This window comes from Aquarana catesbeiana, linkage group LG03 (assembly GCF_042186555.1).
Source record: "Aquarana catesbeiana isolate 2022-GZ linkage group LG03, ASM4218655v1, whole genome shotgun sequence".
NCBI lineage: Eukaryota > Metazoa > Chordata > Amphibia > Anura > Ranidae > Aquarana > Aquarana catesbeiana.
The window spans coordinates 712321175-712343602 of NC_133326.1; the positions used below are offsets into that span (position 1 = coordinate 712321175).

The 22428-nt window shown below is 43.0% G+C and overlaps 1 protein-coding gene across 1 annotated transcript; it reads right to left on the minus strand.

Moving 5' to 3' along the window:
- Positions 1–676: 676 nt before the first annotated feature.
- On the minus strand, positions 677–5512 carry LOC141133660 (E3 ubiquitin/ISG15 ligase TRIM25-like). Its single transcript, XM_073623155.1, has one exon. It carries the CDS (start codon positions 5471–5473, stop codon positions 3902–3904), a length of 1572 nt encoding a protein of 523 aa, XP_073479256.1. The 5' UTR covers positions 5474–5512; the 3' UTR covers positions 677–3901.
- Positions 5513–22428: the final 16916 nt, after the last annotated feature.

Sequence of the window (22428 nt, forward strand, 5' to 3'; positions counted from 1 at the left end):
TGCAATGTCTGATGTAAGGGGGGACTCCCCTGCAATGTCTGATGTAAGGGGGACTCCGCTGCAATGTCTGATGTAAGGGGGACCCTGCTGCAATGCCTGATGTAAGGGGGGACTCCTCTGCAATGCCTGATGTAAGGTGGACTCCGCTGCAATGCCTGATGTAAGGGGGGACTCCGCTGCAATGCCTGATGTAAGGGGGGACTCCGCTGCAATGTCTGATGTAAGGGGGACTCCGCTGCAATGTCTGATGTAAGGGGGACTCCGCTGCAATGTCTGATGTAAGGGGGACCCTGCTGCAATGCCTGATGTAAAGGGGGACTCCTCTGCAATGCCTGATGTAAGGTGGACTCCGCTGCAATGCCTGATGTAAGGGGGGACTCCGCTGCAATGCCTGATGTAAGGGGGGACTCCGCTGCAATGCCTGATGTAAGGGGGGACTCCGCTGCAATGCCTGATGTAAGGAGGGACTCCGCTGCAATGCCTGATGTAAGGGGGACTCCGCTGCAATGCCTGATGTAAGGGAGGACTCTGCTGGCAATGCCTGACGTAAGGGAGGACTCTGCTGGCAATGCCTGATCTAAGGGAAGACTCCTCTGGCAATGCCTGATGTAAGGGAGGACTCCGCTGTAATGTCTGATGTAAGGGAGGAGTCAGCTGGAAATGCCTGATGTAAGGGAGGAGTCAGCTGGAAATGCCTGATGTAAGGGGGGACTCTTCTGGGGACACCTGATGGCATCTGGTGGCAGGCGACGTGGCAGCTGACACGCTCAGGGTTCCCACTGATTCTGCATTATGGTGAGTTAAATAATTTCATTCTATATTACAATGTAATAGTAGAAATAATGCACTTCAATCATCCTGACACCATAACAACCATGGTGCCGGGATGATTGAAGAGCCAACACCAGGTGTTTGGAGTATCTTTATCTGCTGATTTGTTAAACTTTCTGGAATACACATTTCTATTGTGGTGTACAATCTGGGCCTGCTGTCCCTCCATCCCTCTTTCTTTCTCTCTTTTTCTTTCTCTCCCTCTTTCTTTCTTTCTCCCTCCATCCCTCATTCATCTCATACCACACCCCTTCCGAGCCATGCCCATTTAAGACACGCCCACTATTCTGCTCAAGCCACGCCCATTTCTTGCCGCGGCGCGATTCGTGCGCCACATTTTTATGTTGCAGTATGCCCCACCCACAAACGAATGCCACGCCCCCGAATTATAGCAGGCTCCGCCTACATGCAACAAAGTGTCCCGAATTTTTTTTTTCAATGTTGGCAACTATGCCCTAGGTATTGAGATACACTTGAGGCCCCAGACAGACTTCTTTTCGCACCCAAGGCAAAAAGTCAAAGTGTCCTCCCCCCATGAGCTGTGAACTATAGCAGTATAGGTTGCAGGTTCTGACATTTTTGTACCCCCATCCCACTGAAGTACCCAAGTTGGCCGCCTCTTCTGTAGCTTTTTGGCCACCAGACCCTTGGAAATCTTTGGGGGCCCCAGGCAATGTTAGATTTTTCAGGCTTCCACACAATGTGACATATTTGGCCCCCCAGGGACTGGGGCATATATGGGGAACCCTAGAGAATGTCACATACTTGTGTTCCCAAGCCATATGATATATTTGGGGTCCCTAGGCAATGTGATATTTTTGTGGCCTCCAGACAATGTCATATACAGTATTTGGGCCCCCCGGCTTCCCTCGTAGGCTTTCAGAAAGATAAAGTAACAGATTAACCCCATGTTGTCCTTTTCCCATAATACATCTCTTCTTATTCAGCACAGTAGTGCAGAGTGTGAGACCCGGAGCAACCAATCAGATGGTGTGACTGTTAGCAGCACTGTGATGTATATTGCTGTTCAGCGTGTTCAGGGCCACAGAGGGGGTAGAACCGGCCCTCCTGTATGGGGTCTGGGCAGCTTTATGGTGCAGGCAGTTCAAAAAGCTGCTGATCACAGCTCAGAGCCCCCACCATCTCCCCCACAGTACAGATGACTTCTCCTTCTCTCCCTTGCAGTGGTTGCTACAGGGGGGCCACAGGGGGATCAGTTTCAGAGACTGGCCCCCGACTGCTCTGATCACCCCTCTCCTGTCCACAATCCCCATAGCTCTGATCCCATGGTGGCCCTCTTCTCCCCACAGCTCTGCCAGCTTTTCCTCCTCTCTCCCGATGGCTGTCAGCTGCTGTAGGCACACAGGAGGACCAGTAAATATGTCATATTTATCAGCCCCTTCTTTTTCTGAGTGAACACAGTGAGTGATTGATAACGATCACTTCTATGTTCATTCATAATTGAAGTGTGTTTACTATGCTTCAGTTTGTGAATGAACAGAAAGCCTCTGTACAGAGCACCTCCTGTTCATTCATTCTCTGCAGCTTCAGATGTAGTGAAAGGATTGGAGATCTCTGTCCTCAATCTCTTCATCTGTCTTAAAAGTGAGACATCAGCAGACTGTTTAGAACCCTAAAATTTCACCAAAGCCCCCCACTGCCTACAGGAATGTTAATTTTTATAAATAAAATTAAAAAAAAAATAAAATTAAGGGTTCATTCACACAAGTACTTTGGTCCCATGAATAAGTAAGCCGTGTTCAGGGCCATTCACCTGACCCCACACACCCATCCAGGCTGGGGGGTCCCTGTCAGGTAATGTACGGGGCCCCATGATTTCTAACAGCAGCCCTGATTGTGTTCTCCGGTCTCACCCTCTTTGGCTTCCCGTATATTCTACATATTACCAGTCTAATGTATGCCGTGTCTCTGTAAGGTATTGTCCTCTCTGGTGGGGAAGATGAGGGTGAGACCGGAGAACATGCTGCACAGCAATATACATCTCAGTGCTGATAACAGTGACACCAACACAATTATATTACTGATACATTCTATTAAAGTCTATGCCAAGCTAAGAACTTTTCCTCATAGTTTTGGATGGAGTGAGGGAGGATTGGAACCCCTGTTGGGTTTTTACTGATATCTGGGGATTCCCCTCACTTCCTGTCCTGCTGACAACATTGTACTGGGCAGGAAGTGAGAGGAAATCAGCAAAGGGGACCCAGATATACATTTTTAGTAGAATAGGGGAAGGCTAGAGCCCCAGTCAGATTTTATTATAATTGTGGAGAGCTCCCCTCACTTCCTGCTTGGTAAAATCTTGTCACTGGGACAGGAAGTGAGGGGAAATCTCTTTAATGGAGATCTGGATAGCAGTAAAAACCTGACAGGGGTTCTAATTCTCCCCACTCCATCCAAAACTAAGAAAAGAAAACATTATGGGTGGACATACACTTTAATGATACATCACATTTTATTGTCTTAGCAGTAAATCTCTAGATCCCTTCTTCATATATTTCCTCTGAGATTGTTACATTTCTTTTCATCTCTATTTAGTATAGATTGTATGGAATAGGAGGAGGAAAGAGAGGAGAGGGGACCCCATCCTATCCAATCACAGCGACCGCACTGCACCCCGCACAGAGTGACTGCATATGGGGGAGGGGCAGAGAGTAGGGGGAGGGGCCAGAGGAGGAGATTGGTGATGTCACACACTGTGATAACTTTCTATTTAATGATTACAATGAAAGTAATTGTCATGAGATAGATAGATAGATAGATAGATAGATAGATAGATAGATAGATAGATAGATAGATAGATAGATAGATAGATAGACCACACCCCTCTTTACTGACAAATAGGAACATGTCATTCATTGTTACTCCAGTAACTGGAGAGATCTCCTACCCAATCACAGGGAGTGACAGAAGGAGAAATCTCACATTTAACAAAAACCTGCAGGGCACTGACTGAAGTCCCTCCCACTGCTTTATCCTATTGGCTGAATATTCTACCAATCCCACTACCCATCCCTGTGACATCACCAGTCTCTGGGCAGAGTTCTCACTATTATTCCCTATTCCCCCCACAGATCTTTATACAACCTCTCCTTACATATATCCCAGCATGGAGGGGCTCAGTGAAGGTGGTGGTGAAGGTGTGGAGATGTCGGATCGGGTCACACAGATCATAAAAGGAGATCCGTCCGACCTCATAATCCAGATCTATCCTGACTCTGTTACTGGAGATATTGGTGGGTAAGAGGATCCATTTACTGTCATGTATCACCCAATACTGATTTTCTTTCCTGCACAAACACCAGGACTTGTTATTATATCCAATCCCTGACTGCTCTCCTCTCCTGTCTATACTGGGGTAACACATCCCGACTATCCATCTATCTGATCCCCCGACATCCACTTCCCAGTAATGTCTCCCTGAGGAGAAACTCCGACTGCTCAACACCTGAGAATAATACTGAAATCTCTCTGGTGTTTCTGGATGATTCTGTTTTCTATCTGACCAGGATGAAGTTTTCCTGTCATCTGATATCTGTAGATTATTATGTGCTGTGTTTACATCCAGTAATATGTCTGCAGCTCCCTGTATATAGAAGGATACATTTACCCCTCTTATTATATCAGATAATGTGTGTAATGTGTGTGATATCCCATCCACATCCAGACCCCCTCCATCATGGAGGAGTTCCTCATGTCTCTCTCGGTCCTCATTATCTCCATCCTCAGTATCACACAAGTCACCTGTGTCTGATTCCTGTAAGACAGTCAGTGGATCCGTCATGTTACACAGCTCCTCAATGTGACGTATCTTCCTGGACAGCTCCTCCTTCTTTATTTCCAGATCCCGGATGGAGATGGAGATCCGCTCTGCCCTCCCGGAGATTTCCCTCAGGACTCTCTTCCCCAGGTCTTCCAGACGTCTCCTGAGATCTCTAAACAGGACAGTGACTCTCTCGGTGTCACCAGATGCTTCTTCTTCTACTTTCCTCCTGTGTTCCTGCAGACTCTGGACTCTTTCCTCCGTCTCCTCTCTCTTTATCAGAAGGTTCTGCAGAACATTCCTCAGTGTCTCCTTCTTCTTCTCAGAAGCCTCATCCAGTGACTCCATCTCATGTCCTTTATGTCCACCAATCACACAAAACCTACAGACACAGATATCATCCTCAGTGCAGTAATACTCCAGGATCTTCTTATGGATGGAGCATTTCCTGCTCTCCATGGACAAGGTGGGGTCACATAAGACGTGTTCTGGGGACTTTTTGTGGACTCTCAGGTGTTTATCACACAGAGAAACCTCACAGTGCAGACAGGATCTAACAGCAGGTACAGGATAGTCCACACAGTAAGTGCAGAAGACCCCGGACTCCTCCCGATCTGGCTGAGCAGACAGGAAATTTTCCACTATGTTACGTAGTGTTATGTTCCTCTGCAGTGCAGGCCGATCCTGAGACTTCTCTCTACATTCAGGACAGGAATATCCTCCAGACCCCCCCTGTGTATCCAGCACACGATCAATACAGACCCGGCAGAAGTTGTGTCCACATCTCAGGTTTACAGGATCTGTATAAATGTTCAGACAGACGGAACATTCCAGCTCAGCTCTCAGGTTAGCAGACGCCATCGCTGACAGCGGAAGAGAAATGAAAGTGAAAATCTCTGACACCGGAGAAGAATGCAGTTGGGAGGGGTCACTTCCTCCTACACAGGGAGAGGCTGATCCAGATCCAGATTTACAAGTTAAAAACAGGTTTTTTTTGCTAGAAATTACTTAGAACCCCAAACATTATACATTTTTTTTCTAACACCCTAGAGAATAAAATGGCGGACGTTGCAATACTTTCTGTCACACCTTATTTGCACAGTGGTCTTACAAGCGCACTTTTTTGGAAAAAATACACTTTTTTGAATTAAGAAATAAGACAATAGTGAAGTTAGTCCAATTTTTTTTATAATGTAAAAGATAATGTTATGCCGAGTAAATTGATACCCAACATGTCACGCTTCAAAATTGCGCCCGCTCGTGGAATGGCGCCAAACTTTTACCCTTAAAAATCTCCATAGGCGACGTTTAAAAAATTCTACAGGTTGCATGTTTTAAGTTACAGAGGAGGTCTAGTGCTAGAATTATTGATCTCAGTCTACCGATCACAGCAATACCTCACATGTGTGGTTTGAACACCGTTTTCATATGTGGGCGCTACTCACGTATGCGTTCGCTTCTGCATGCAAGCAAGGGGCGTGTTTAAAAAAATTTTTTCTTATTTATTTTACTTTTTATTTTTTTATTTTTACACTGTTCTTTTAAAAAAATTGTGTCACTTTTATTCCTATGACAAGGAATGTAAACATCCCTTGTAATAGAAAAAAGCATGACAGGTCCTCTTAAATATGAGATCTGGGATCAAAAAGACCTCAGATCTCATATTTACACTTAAATGCAATAATAAAAAAATGTCATTTAAAAAAATAAATAAAAATAAATAGCCCTTTAAGAGCCATGGGCGGAAGTGACGTTTTGATGTCGCTTGTATGGAGACGGGTGGGGGCCATCTTCCCCTCACTCGTCTTCATGCCCAGCAAGAGTGAAGATGCAATCGCCTCCGCCGCTGCCGACGGCTCTGGTAAGTGGTGGAGGACACTGGAGCGGGAGGGAGGCCCTCTCCCACCGCCGATAAAAGTGATCTTGCGGCGATTCCGCTGCAGAGACCACTCTTATCGGAAACTGGACCACCGGCTGAAGAAGAGGATACCGGGGTTATGGCAGCTAGCTGCTGCCATAACAATGATATCCCCCTTCAAAGTAAGGACGTATATCGGCGTGCAGCAGTCTGGAAGTGGTTAAAGTACTGAAAAGGAAGGTTTTTTCCACAGTAGTAAAGATAATCAAACCTCCCAACTTTGAGCGAAGGAGGGAAAGATGGGTGTAAAGAAGAGCACACTAAGGCCTCATGTACACTGCTGCTGGTAGACGGATGTTTAGGAGCAGTTGGCAGTTTTTTTCAACAGCCCCTGAACTCTCCTCTATGTTATCTTATCTGTCCATGTACACAGGGTCGTTTATAGACGTTTCTAGGAAGTTGAGTTTAGAGGCATTTTTTGGAACGCAAAAAAAATGCATTCAGAAGCTGAGTTTACAGGAATTTCAAGCCCCAAACGCTTCTAAATGCGGTAACTTGCGTTTAGCCACGTTTAGTTTACAGGTGTTTTTCATTTTTGGCTATTTTTTTTTAAGCGCTTCTAAGCGCAAACTCAGCAAAACCCTGCTATACACGGCATGTAAACGTGGCAAAACAGACGTTTTAAACATGGGTTACTTATCTGTCAAGTTAAATCGTTCAGGAGAGGTTGTAAAAACGTCCCGTGTACATGAAGCCTAAGGCCCCTTGTACACTACGTTTAGTCCAAGTGTGTCCAATTCTGGGATATTAGTGTTCCCAGGAGCCACAGGTGCAGCATCTAGGCCTGCTTCCTGCAGCCTCTCGCAGTCTTTGAAAGGCTGACATGCACTGCAGCTGGATTGGGCTGAACACTCTACTGCCTTAGGGAGAAAGGAGGCCCAGGGACTAAAGACCACCATTTCTTTGTGAAGAACAAGGAAGGGTTCCTTACTGGATAAGATTGCTAATTCTGAAATCTGTCTCATTGACTTGATACACTGATAAAACCCACCTTACAAGTAAGGTCAGCCAAGGGAATATCCTGAATGAGCTCAAGGGGAGGCTTCTGTAGAGCCAACATGTCCAAATTGAGATTCCATTGTGACAGGTGAATGAAAGTGGAAGCAATGTGAGCCACCCCTTAAACAAAGGCCTTTAAAAGGGAATAAGTGACCAGCAGTCTCTGAAAGAGAATGACCAATGCTAAGACTTGACCCTTCAGGGTGCTTAAGGTTAATTACTGCTCCAAAGAAGCTATACAGAGCCCTCCAAGGTGAAAGACCTTGTGAGAGGTTGATTTCCAGACTTAAGCAGCATAGAAATAAAAGAGTCAGAGAGACCTCAAACTTTCACAACTTGGGTTTTAACAGCCAAGTGTTAAAGCCAGGGACCATGAAGCAGGATGGTACACTGGTCCTTGAGACAGCATGTCTGATTGGTCTGGAAATGACCATGGATTGTCTCCCAGAAATTGGAGGTTGTCCAATACCAACTCCTTCTTGGTCAAAATGGTTCCACTAAGATGACTAGAATGCCCTCTATCTCGATCCTGCAAAGCTGTTGAGAGACAATCTGTAGCAAATAGAAAATGTATCAGTCAGGGGGGCGTGGCCGGATGGTGAAGAGAGCAGTCGCATAGACGCACAGCTCCGGCTCTTAACGACCATCCTGCATCTATCCTTGGTCCTAACTCCTCGTGGAAGGTATCATTCTGTTCCCCACGGCTGTGGGCACCCACCAGGCTGGCAGACATGGTGAAATATGGGCCGCCGCGGTTCTCATACACGGCGGAACAACTGGCGCGGTTCCGGAGGCAAAATGGTGCCGAGACACATGCAGATTACTCAGACGCGCTGCCGGCCTCCTCCTCAGCCATCCAGGACTCTGTAAGAGGGGTGAGTGCATCAATTCCTGCTATATTCCTCACACATACAGAACCCCTGCAGACATAAGAATCACAGCAATCTGCTGAGTTTAGCCAGGCTGTGGATTCTCACCCTGCTGAGCCTACATTATCTACTATTATGCTGGCTATCCAGGACTGCAAGGCCTCCCTCTCCACTCAAATAGCTTCTATCCGTATGGACTTTTCTTTATTGAAACAAGATGTCCAGAACCTCAGGGACCGCACAGGGGATGCTGAGGAACGGATCAGTACATTAGAAGATACTGTACACCCCATGTCTGTTACAATACGTGATACTACAAGCGAGATGGCGGCACTGCACGCCAAAATCAACGATTTGGAAAATCGCTCTCGCAGGAACAATCTCAGATTTGTGGGATTTCCGGAACGCGCAGAAGGTTCCCATCCTGAAAAGTTTCTTTATTCATGGCTGCGGGACATTTTTGGCAAAGATGCACCCTCATTCTCACATGTTATAGAGCGTGCACACCGCACTCCTCCTCGTCCTCCTCCAGTGGGTGCCCCACCACGTTCCATCATTGCACGCGGCCTCAATTTTCAAGATAAAGTGGCCATCCTACACCTGACACGAGAAAAAGGCCCGCTTACATTTAATGGCAATAATATTTCTGTTTATCCGGACTTTTCTGCTGAAGTTCAACGCCAACGGATCTCCTCAGCAGTGAAGTCTAGATTGCGCATGGAAGGCCTCTCCTACGCCATGCTCTTCCCTGCTAAATTGCGCATTATTCATGATGGTAAGGCCCATTTCTATACCAACCCCAAGGAGGCCATGAAGTGGCTGAATGATCACTATGGTGCAGCACACAGAAGCAGAGGAGACTGAAGTCACCATTAACATGCGTGGAGAGATTTACACCCTGCTATGCAAGCTACAGTGTCATACATTGCCCAAACTTAAGAAATTATTTCCTTGCTTCAGAAATTTACCTATGTCCATGCTTGGTTACACTCTGACCCACTGACTCCTGCCACGGCACTTTTATTGACCCTCTTTGAACCTCCTACCTCTCTGCGGGATGAACTCCATAGATCAAAAAGATCGGGTGGTTCCAGATTCTCCCCTATTGAGGTTAGCTTTATGGCCTGGAGGGAGGGGGGGAAACTCTGACACAGTCTTTGCTGGGTATCTCACCACAGACTTCTCTGTGGCCGAATCCCAACCTCCCTGAGCTCTTTGGTCACCCGGACTCAACATGGTGGAGTCAATTTGGTATTACACACCTAACCCACATAGTTGAAGAGAATACCTTACTACCCTTTGATGTACTCAGACTTAAAAATGACCTGGATAATAAATTGTTTTTCAAATATCTCTTACTCAGACACGCCATTTGGACACAGTTTGGGTCACTGACCATTGAGCTCACGGAATCATCTACTGAAGACCTCCTGCCGTTCCCCAAAATTGATGACAACCTTTTATGGTCGCCTCCAGCTGGTGGGAGCTGATCCTTTTCAGAACTCGCAAATGACCATTGTCTATGCCTGAGCTTTCTGAAGAAGACTGGGAAGAAGCAACTGAGATATGTTTTCAGGACATAATTAGCACTGCTGACCTACTGGTACAATTTAAGTTTATACACCACCTGCATTACACCCCAGCCAGGCTGGTCCAGATAGGATAGGTCTGGGACAGGATAATGCATGTGCTAGATGTGATATGATTGCTGCTGACTTTTTTCATAAGTTTTGGACCTGTCCCGGACTTTCAAACTTCTGGAAGGAATTATTTGCTTTCTTCGACCACAAACTACATCTACCGATACCTCACACCCCGGAGGTGGGACTTTTGGGAATCCTCAACGACCATGTTCACCGCACCCACACCAGGACTTTGCTACGTATACTATCATTTTATGCACCTAAAACCATCCTATTGCACTGGAAGGATGTGGGCCCCCTTTCAGCCCATGCCTTCTTCCGCTTAGTTCATGGGGTCATTCCCAAATTCAAATTGATATACAAGAGTAGGGCATGCCCTAAGAAATTCTCCAAAATCTGGCAACCATGGCTTGATGTCTCGGGGGATTTCTGGGGGATGTCCTTTCTTCACAGCTTTCCCAGTAGGCCCACTACTAATGTACTTTAATATTACTTTTCGGCAGGATGCCAAAATTGATAATCACAGATTGTTTTATATGAAACATCCAATGCATGGGGGGATCCTAGACCTCTGCTGTCTTTATGGGGTCGCATGTGTTGCAGGTTTGAATGAGTGCAAGTATAAATGTGTGAGTTTGTGTTACTGGGGTATTTCTGTTTCTTACGGACTTTTAAAATTGATCCACTCTCCCTACTATGTAAGTGGTTCTGTTATGTGCACTTTACACATCTGTAATTACAGTTCTTCTTTTATTGTTTTTATGTTACAAAATCAAAATAAACTACTTTTAAAATCAAAAATAGATATTTTGGGGAGGAGTGCTGCTGGGGTCCATGTGTGCCTGTCCCCGACCAGGAATGATTGATTATTTGGCACTTCTGGGTGTTCTATCAAAAGAGGCAACTCAACAAAATCTCCAATTCCGTCACTTCTGGTTTCTCTCCCGCAGCAGTAAGCACAGATTTTGACAACTTGCCTCTTTTCAATGAACACCGGCAGTGTATACACTACAGTAGACAATATAATGAGTGGGCATTGTTACTTCGCCCGCTACTAACCAACAACATGGCCGCCTCCAAGGTGGGGACAACTTTTTTACTGCTTAGGCATTGTTCATTGTTCATCAAAACAGCCAAGTCCTCATATACTGTAGTGTATACGCTGCCGGTGTTCATTGAAAAGGGGCAAGTCATTGAAATCTGTATTTACTACTGCTGGAGAGAAACCGGAAGTGACGTAATTGGAGATTTTGACAAGTTGGTTCTTTTGACAGAACACCAAGTCTCAGGACCTCAGGATTGTGTCATTTCCTGTTTGGGATGGAGGCTTGGTTTCCATCTGCTTCACTTCCTGTGTCCCCGGTGGTCACTGTGGATTACCTTTCCAAGACTATTATATATAAAGAAAAGTGCAGCGCTGGATATAGACAAACACTAAAAAAGAAAAACCACAGTGCACAATGATTCACTGGTGATAAAATAAAATCAAATTAGTACATATTGTCCATACATGCTCCAATATAGTAGCAAACTGGGGTGTTGGATTAAGTGCGCGGCTATCCCCACCGCAAAGCTTTATCACACTAAAATATATCGTGCTTAATATTCATATAGTGTCCATAAATACACATATGTGAGTCCCTGTTTGGGTAAATCCGTGACTTCCACCGCAATAGACCCGTCACCATAGGAAGATTAAAGGCTTACCAGACAGTCCTTAATAAAAGGCATGAAAAACCTCCACTTTGGATGTTGTCCCTTCTGTGGATGGGTCCCGTCCGGAAGCGTGGAATAAGTAACAGCAGACCGTCATCAATGGAAAGAGTTCACTCACAGCGATAATGAGTATCCAACAAAGAAGAAATGCTCCAATAGTGTAAAAAGGTTTGACTCTCCTTTATTAAAATTTGCCATACAGGCATCCATATAAACAAGTTCCTTGCAAGGAGTTTAAAAACAGCTCCGACAGATATCGAAAGTCTGCGCATGCGCAGTACGTGCGTGCGTGTTTACCCTACGGCCGTTTCATCAGAAATGACATCATCAGGGGCACCTGATGCCCACTACTAATGTACTTTAATATTACTTTTCGGCAGGATGCCAAAATTGATAATCACAGATTGTGTTATATGAAACATCCAATGCATGGGGGGATCCTAGACCTCGGCTGTCTTTACGGGGTCTGAACTTTTTCCATTGATGACGGTCTGCTGTTACTTTTTCCACGCTTCCGGACGGGACCCATCCACAGAAGGGACAACATCCAAAGTGGAGGTTTTTCATGCCTTTTATTAAGGACTGTCTGGTAAGCCTTTAATCTTCCTATGGTGACGGGTCTATTGCGGTGGAAGTCACGGATTTACCCAAACAGGGACTCACATATGTGTATTTATGGACACTATATGAATATTAAGCACAATATATTTTAGTGTGATAAAGCTTTGCGTTGGGGATAGCCGCGCACTTAATCCAACACCCCAGTTTGCTACTATATTGGAGCATGTATGGACAATATGTACTAATTTGATTTTATTTTATCACCAGTGAATCATTGTGCACTGTGGTTTTTCTTTTTTAGTGTTTGTCTATATTCAGCGCTGCACTTTTCTTTATATATACTTAGTGGTGCCCCCTATCAGGGTTATAGTGTCCAGCTGCAGGATACCTTCCTCAAAGGTTTTATATTCACATTTTTCAGTTTTTTGTACACCTAGCGCAGATTTTTCCTTTAGAATAATTTCCAAGACTATTAGCTGGGAACGATTTATTATTGAGAAATGACACTATCACCGGAAGGATGTAGGGATGTAGGGAGGATGTAGGGATGGACTTTGAGGCCTCATGTACACTGGATGTGATAAAAAAACACCAATAGCTTTATCTGTAGAACGCCGCTTTGAAAATGTGAATTTTTCCGCATTTTGCAGTAGCGTTTTTTTTAACATTTGCGATTTTCAGCGTTTTTTTCATACTCCCACAAACTTTTGAGGCTCAAAACGCTCATAAATGACAGATATTTTGTCTCTGCCACACATTACGGCATTGGCAAGATGGGTAGCATTGTCTCTGCAGGCAGCACATGCGTTATGGGCCATAACACATGTGCTACCTGCAGACAGTGCCACCCATGCCGCCAATGCCGTAATGTATAGATGCTGCTGCAGTAGTAGTAGATCTCAAATCCCCCCCAAGCATGCACACACCTGTGTTAGCCGGGCCCCAGGAGTCACTTCCTCCCTGATCCTGCTGCTGCCTGGACTGGAGTGCGAGTGTCCACAAACTATTCCAGTCAGATGCCGGCTGCTTCTTTTTTTTTTCTTCTGCCGCCGGTGCCGCCGCTCGCCTCACTGCTTCTTCTCTCGGGCCGAGTGAAGAACAGAGCAGAGGGAGAGGAATCACTCCGCGGTGCCAGGGAAGGACGTGCTGGCCGGGACTTGAGCCAGCATGAGGAGTGGGGAGCGGAAGAGACATTTTTGTGTGCCCGAAATAGAGAAAATAGTCCCTCCCCCTGTCGCCACCTGCAGGGGGGGATGACTCGGACGGACAATGTTTGGTCGTGGTGGCTGGAGGATTTTTTTTTTACATTAATTTGTTCTGTGTTCAGGTTGCCCCCCTGCTGGCCCGGCCCGGTACAACAGGGCCAGTTGTACTGGCCTATCAGTGGCCCTGGACATACCGATGGATTTGGAGACATTCACCGTCAGGCCCGATAGTGATGAGAATGATTTAAGAGTATGTAATAAATTTGGTAAAGCTATATTGGGTTGTGTGAGGAATAAAATCATATCGTCCGCATACATACTCAATTTATAGGTGTTATTATTAGAATTCTAACCTTTGATATCTGGGTGTTGCCGTATTGCTGTAGCTAAGGGTTCAAGCGCTAATGTGAACAGTAAGGGAGAGAGGGGACATCCCTGGCGTGTGCCCCTGACCAACATGAAGAAGTCTGAATTACAGCCAATCTAATCCTAGTAGATGGGTTATGATAGAGAGCGTGAAAGGCCTGGAGAAATTCACCTATGAAGACATATCTCTGCAGCACTAAATCGAGGAAATTCCAGGATACACCATCAAATAGACATGTGCAATCCGTTTAGTTTTTGAACAAATTTTGACAAATTCGTTAATTCCAAAATTTCTGAAATTACAAATTTCCAAATTTCACAATTTAGAATTTCCAAATTCAGAATTTTGGAAATTAGAAATTCGGAATTTCGGAAATGAGAAATTTCGGAAAATTGAATAATCGAAATTTCATAAATTTAAAAGTTCTAAATTTTGGAAATTTGAAAATCCAAGAATAAGAATGAAAATCTGAGAATTCAAAAGAGTGAAAATCTGAAAATCTGAAAACTACTAATAATAAATATTTAATTATAGGTATTGGAGTTTCCTTTCAAATCTGGCTGTTAGTGAACGTAGCGAATACAAATTTATCAGAAGTTACGAATTATCTGAAATAAAAAATGCAAAACAGCCAAATTTGAAAGGAAATTCCAATACCTATGATTTAATAGTTATTATTTTGAATTTTACTGATTTTCTTTCTTTTTTCAGATTTTTTATTTTTTGAATTTCCGAAAATCTGGAAATTCGGAAATTTGGAAATTCGAAAATTCGGAAATCCGAATTTTCGAAATCCAAAAATTCAAAAATTTGGAAATTCAGAAATCCGAAAATTCGGAAATCAGAAATTTTGAAAATTTGAAAATTCGGAAATTCGAAATTGGGAAATTAAAAAATTCCGAAAATTGAAAATCCGAATTTTCATTTTTCCGAATTTCCGAAAAAAGCAAAAAAACGAATGAAACGAAAATGAAAAAAACCCCAAATTTTTGGTCAGTGCACATGTCTACTATCAAATGCTTTATTAATATGAAGGCTAAGTAATAACACAGATCTGGAGTTGATATTTACGTCTTGTATTATGTTTATAACTAATCTAATGTTGTCTGTAATTTGTCTGCTGGGTATGGAACCTGATTGGTGAGGGGAGATTAGTGAGGGGATTATTAATGCCAGTCTATTGGCTAACAGTCTACAGAATATCTTAAGGTCGTTGTTTATTACGGAAATTGGTGTGTAATTGTGTGGCAATGTGTGGTCTTTGTTTGGTTTTGAAATAAAAGACGTGTTAGTGAGAAGCATTTTGTCTAGGAACTGTTCTCCTTTAAGGATGTTGTTATATCATTTTGTTAAATTTGGTGTTAACAATCGTTGATATTGTTTATAATAGAATGAGGAGAATCCGTCTGGGCCGGGGCTGAGTTTTTTTAGGGATTTTATTATAAGAAGTATTTCCTCTTCTGTACATGGGGCGTTTAAAGCTTCTATTTGTGTTTTGGGCTCCCTTTGGAATAGGGATTTTATCTATCCAGGAAATTGCTGTGGGCGCAATCGATGAGGTAGAGAGGAGATCGGAATAGAATTTTTTGACTATAGATAATATTTCTTGGGGATGGGTGACCAATTGATTTGAGTTATTTTTTTAGTTTATAAACATGGGTGGGTTTTATTGATTGATTAAGCTTGCGAGCAAATATTGTAGAATATGTATTACTAGACAGGAAAACATTTTTGCTTTTGACCATCGAAGAGCCTTTTCTGCTTTATATGTGAGTAATGAGTCTAACTCGTTATGTTTTTGGGGAAATTAACCACTTAAGGACCGAGCCTCTTTCTGAGATTTGTTGTTTACAAGTTAAAAACATTTTTTTTTGCTAGAAAATTACTTAGAACCCCCAAACATTATACATTTTTTTTTCTAACAGGTGAAAAGAAAACGAAGTAGATATGGTGCTGTTCTTTTTACTAATAATTTCCTGATAGCAGATACTTTTTTTGAGGGATTACAAAGAGATGCTAGTAAGCCCACTTCTACTACCAGTTAGTGGGAAAGATCAGTGGGAAGAAAGGAAGATGGATACAGTTGAAGCTGTTAGTAAAAACCCCAATTAAACATGAAATGGAATACCTGCTGAAACAGTTATATCCCCCAATTTGTCCTATAAACGTGGTTGTGAAAAATAAATCAGACCAATATATGATGATTCTGGTATATTAGATAAAATATGTGTATGTGCTGCTAAACAGAAAATAGAAAGTGGTGTTGGGGTGTGATTAATGAATTTACATGCTGAAAAACCTTAATCCATTGTACCATAAATACAATCTGAAAACGGTTAATAAGTGAAAAGATTATATAAAGCTCCATAGATTCCCCTGCTTAAGGAATTTTCCGTCAATGCCTATTTCAGTGGCGTATCTAGGGTATGGCAGCCATGGCAAGTGCCATGGGCACCATATGAAAGGGGCTCTGGTGAGTGGCTGTACAGCAAGGCACTTACCAGGGTCTGAGGGTCTCTTCTTCCCTCCCCTGCTCCTGATCATAGGCAGGATCTCCTTTTCAGCACCTTTTCTAATGGACAATGGCAGCGCTGCGAGTGGGACTATTTCTCATTTGGCTGTGTTAGTCCTGTGAGTGCAGTCCCTGGTCGCGGAGTAAGCAGGCAGATGGCTGCATTTCCCGATACTACCTCTATACAGTGGTTCCCTGGGAGTACAGCCTCCCTGACAGCTGAATATCACTCCGCCGCCTGCTGTCAGGGATGCTGTAGCAAGGACTATAGCGGTGGAATTGGGGCCATTGTATTTGTGGACAGGACACGTGCTTGTAGCCGGAAATGATGCAAGAACATATGCTGACTCCACCCTACGCGTTTTGTCACTCTGGCGTCATCTGGAGCATCATTTCCGGCTACAAGCGCTGGTGTCAGCAACATATGCTTTTGTTATTTCTACTGAATGTGAGTACCTTTCCACGTGTTTGTATAGTAAACAATTGGTACAGTATCAGGCTATTGGGCTTCCTCTCTCTTTTCATGATGTTCAACATATGATGTCATTTTCTCATTACCAACAATAAAGACGATTCTAAATCCCATATTGCTACACAGTGGCACATACTGTGGACGCCTTAGACCCCAGGAGGGGGAGAAGGATCTGGTGAGTGCAGCCGTAATAGGAGCACAAATAAGGCATACACGGTGTGATCACAGAGAAGATAATTCGATTGGATAAACGGATTGCTTCACTGGCACAAGAGCACTTTTTTCATCTTAAATGTTTTTTGGACTATTGTTTTTATTTATTGGCACAAGAGCCCCTTATTTATCTGGAATGAGTTTTGGATCATTGATTTAACTAATAGAATATAAAACTAACAGGTGGTTCATTTATAGCATGTTTATTGGTTTACATATTTTGCACTATTGTGACATAATAGGCATTGATGGAAAATTCCTTAAGCAGGGGAATCTATGGAGCTTTATATAATCTTTTCACTTATTAACCGTTTCAGATTGTATTTATGGTACAATGGATTAAGGTTTTTCAGCATGTAAATTCATTAATCACACCCCAACACCACTTTCTATTTTCTGTTTAGCAGCACATACACATATTTTATCTAATATACCAGAATCATCATATATTGGTCTGATTTATTTTTCACAACCACGTTTATAGGACAAATTGGGGGATATAACTGTTTCAGCAGGTATTCCATTTCACTTTAATTGGGGTTTTTACTAACAGCTTCAACTGTATCAATCTTCCTTTCCTCCCACTGATCTTTCCCACTAACTGGTAGTGGAAGTGGGCTTACTAGCATCTCTTTGTAATCCTTCAAAAAAAGTATCTGCTATCAGGAAATTATTAGTAATAAGAACAGCGCCATATCTACTTTGTTTTCTTTTCACCTTTTCATTTACTCCACCAAGTGGCAGTAATCGGTAGAGGCAGCAGTTCCAGCAATCAGTTCCAACCCTTAAGCTGGTACTTAGTCCTTTGTGCGGAAACACTTTTTCTTTTTTTCATTTTTTTTCTAACACCTTAGAGAATAAAATGGCGGTCGTTGCAATACTTTCTGTCGCACCGTATTTGCGCAGCGGTCTTGCAAGTGTACTTTTTTTGGAAAAAATACACTTTTTTTAAATTAAAAGATAAGACAACAGTAAAGTTAGCCCAATGTTTTTTATATTGTGAAAGATAATGTTACGCTGAGTAAATTGATACCCAACATGTCACACTTCAAAATTGTGCCCGCTCGTGGAATGGCGACAAACTTTTACCCTTAAAAATCTCCATAGGTGATGTTTAAAACATTTTACAGGTTGCATGTTTTAAGTTACAGAGGAGGTCTAGGGCTAGAATTATTGATCTCACTCTAACGATCGCGGTGATACCTCACATGTGTGGTTTGAACACAGTTTGCATATGCGGGCGCTGCTCACGTATGCGTTTCCTTCTGCACGTGAGTTCGTTGGGACGGGGCACATTTAAAATGTTTATTTTTTTGGGGTTACCGGGGTTATGGCACTTTTATCACTTTTATTAGCGGCGGGAGAGGCTCCCGCCGTGATCCGGTGCCCTTCGCCGCTTACCAGAGCTGGCAGAGGTGATCGCTTCTGTCCTCTTGCTGGGTATGGAGACGAGTGAGGGGAAGATGGCCCCCAACCATCTCCATAACAATGCAGGGCGGAAGCGACATCAAAACATCACCTCCACCCACAGCTCTTAAAGGGCCATTTTTTTTTTTCATTTTTTTAAATGACAAAATTGTTGTTATCTTTTTATTGCATTTTAGTGTAAATATGAGATCTGAGGTCTTTTTTACCCCCCAGATCTCATATTTAAAGAGGACCTGTCATGCTTTTTTTCTATTACAAGGGATGTTTATATTCCTTTTAATAGGAATACAAGTGACACAATTTTTTTTTAAAACAGTGTAAAAAAAAAGAAAAACGTAAAATAAATAAGAAAAAAAAAATTGAAATGTCCCCCGTCCCGCCGTGCTCGTGTGCAGAAGCGAACGCATACGTGAGTAGCGCCCGCATATTAAAACGCTGTTCAAACCACACATGTGAGGTATCGCCGCGATCGGTAGAGCGAGAACAATAGTTCTAGCCCTAGACTTCCTCTGTAACTCAAAAAATGTAGAATTTTTTAAATGTCGCCTATGGAGATTTTTAAGGGTAAAAGTTTGTCGCCATTCCACAAGCGGGCGCAATTTTGAAGCGTGACATGTTGGGTATCAATTTACTTGATGTATCATTATCTTTCACAATATAAAAAAAATTGGGCTAACTTTACTGTTGTCTTATTTTTTAATTCAAAAAAGTGTATTTTTTCCAAAAAATAGTGCGCTTGTAAGACCGCTGCGCAAATACAGTGTGACATAAAGTATTGTAATGACCGCCATTTTATTCACTAGGGCGTTAGAAAAAAAATGTATAATGTTTGGGGGTTCTAAGTAATTTTCTAGCAAAAAAAGAACTGTTTTTAACTTGTAAACAACAAATCTCATAAAGATCCTCGATCCTTAAGTGGTAAAATAGGTGTAGAAGGACTTAGTCCAGATTATATTCTTTACAAACATGTCCAACTTGAGGCCTAGCAAAAAAGAGTTGTACCATCATTTATTTTCTCTATAATATCTAAAAGTCATATAACATTAATAAAAAGTAACCAATATTTGTGGTGAACAAACTGTATGGGGATGGAAAAGAAATCATTTTCCAACCGACCGAGAAACTTAATACGACCGATAGGTCCTAAACTCCGTCTTTGAGTATAAAAATCAAAATTTTTGAATCTAACAAGAAATAAGAGTAAGAGGCACATGAAGAAATATACAAATAATCTTTTAGGAAAAACAGGAATAATGTCTCTAGTGAGAGAATTTGTAGTGAGTGAGAGGGGGGCCAATCATGTCGGCATAGGGGGGACGTCACCTCCAATGTCATGAACATGTATAACTGTGCGACTTCTATCCAGTATACTCCAGTGTAAAGACGCTGTCGGTGTGTCTGTTATTTACAACTGTGAAAAGAAAGCCGGTAAAACTAAAAGTGGCCGAGACATCAAGTGGAGATGAAGAACAACCAGGTTCAGAGCAAATTTAGATCAATGATATGATTGTTTTCTAATACGTGGTGAATAATATATATTACTACCACTATACCAGAGATTGAAGTGTATTATTGTGATATCTTCTATTATGTCCAACAGGTATATTGTTCCACTGACGTCCAGGCCATGTTAATAACCAGCATATATGAGCGGGTCAACAAAGAAAACCTTTGACATTTTTTTATGTCTAGGAGTTGGATCTAGATGCTTCTAGAATAATTAAAAAAAGAGTGGAATGTGTCTACTGAAGTAAACCGTGTTGCTGTATAAGTACATGTCTAATGAGAGTTGTGAGAAGCATCCGTAAAAGAAAGCAACAAGTGTCCATAGCTTGAGTCTTTTCCCTGAGATACGACTTACCATTATAGGACACAAGATGGCAGTGTTGAGTCTTTTCCCTGAGATACGCCTTACCATTATAGGACACAAGATGGCAGTGTTGTGATAGAATAGAAGATATAAAATACTGTTCTGAGTCTATTAAAGCCGAGTTCCAGTCATATTTTTTTTTTTTACATTAATCAGCAGCATTAAATCTAAATTACAACCTTTGTAAATTTTTATTTTTTTTTTACTCACCTTTTCAGGTCTGTTGCTAGGGGGTCCCTCGTAATCTGCCTCTTCCTCTCCAAGGCGCCTGACGTCATTTCCCTCGTCGCCCGCGCTCGCTAGTACTCTTGGGAGATGTCTGCCATCATTTCCCAGGAGTCGCTGGGCAGCGCCAAGGGATTTGCTGCCATCACAACAGGGGCGGGCACTGCCGACGCTGCCGCCCATTGTGATGGCAACATCAGAAGTGTGCGGCACTGCGCCATACATACGGTGCATGCGCAAAAACGGCCGGTGCATGCTGGACGCTCAGTTTCACCAGACCCTGGAAAATGGAAACCGTCACAAAACATGAATATAAGATATATTCCTCTCTAAAATTGGCAATCGAGCACCTATTAATAACACACATGTCAGTGCTTTAAATAAGCATTATAAACAAAATATATGGATATTAATAAAAAAAAAAAACTAACAGTGGGAACTCCGCTTTAAGCATCTGTGGACAGAAAAATAATGAAGGCTTGTTGTGCCAAGTTACGACACTAGATGTCAGTGTGGTTCCATTATTCGGATGAGTTTAGTCAGTTAGTCAGGATGTCTTACTTTTGAGCAGTTTTTATATGCTTGTGTCCCCGTTTAGGTGGCTTTTAGCCCTGTGAGAACCGGAGCTCTGATCAGAAGCGGCCGCTCCGTTCCATGCCGCGCATGCGCCCTGGACCAGTTTATTTTAATACCAGAGAAATTACCAAAATTATCAAAAATCCACAGAGCAGCCAACAATGAGGGCCAAGCATCATTTAGGTACAGTAATGCATCATCCGCATATAGGGACAGCCTCTCTTCCAGCTTTCCCAGCCGAAAGCCCAGGACATCCGGAGCGTTCTGGATCAAAATGGCCAGGGGCTCCAGAGCCAGAGCAAACAGACTAGGGGAGAGAGGGCAGCCCTGCCGTATACCACGAAAAAAGATGAAAGGGGTCAGAGAGCCAGTTATTCGTGTGGACCCTCACCCTAGGGGCATTATAAAGCAATTGAATCCCATGGATAAACTTAGGGCCAAACCCAAAGCGATGGAGGACCTCCCAGAGATATGACCACTCTTTCGGCATCTAAGGAAGCAATAACTAGAGCCTTGGTTATCATAAATGATAGTTAGGTTCATGTCAAAGAAAAAAACTGCGCTATATGAGACCATACAAGTACTAATAATTTGCTGCAAGTAATGGAATATCCCTATCTATTAAGGGACATGTTTGCTCCCTAGCAATAGGAAAATTCCAACCGCAGATAATCAATTGCATCACAATATTAAATCTGAAATGTATTGTGCAATAATTCACATGATGGAGTCATGATAAAGTCAATGAAGATATTAATGTTCACACAGAAAGTCAAAACTGATAATGTTGCTGGTCACTGAATTTTCACATTAAAGGGATGTCTCTCCTTCATAGATAATAGTGACTTCAAACTGGAAAACACCGTAGAGAAAAGTGATTTGAGATAGGAAAGTCCTTCCACCTGGAAAATGACTGCCTCTTACCAGCTGCTCCGATCTCTTTTTTAAGGAGATCAGCTTTGCTTTTGGCTTATATCCCCGCCACAGTCTCTATGTTTGACCATCAGATGGCAAGTCTCCTCCTCTCTGGTCTTCCCTGAATATCTCCCGGTCAGCAGTTAACCCAATATAAAGGAGAAAACTGTCTGCTCTGCAGTTTAATCACAGCCTGTTGGACATTGGTCACCATGTTCTTCAGCCTGTAGGCCGGTATGAGCTGGTCTTTGTGGCAGATTTTCCTGCACTCTGGGCAGCAGTAATCTTGGATCCCCGGGGCGTCCCAATATTCGGTTTTACAGCTTC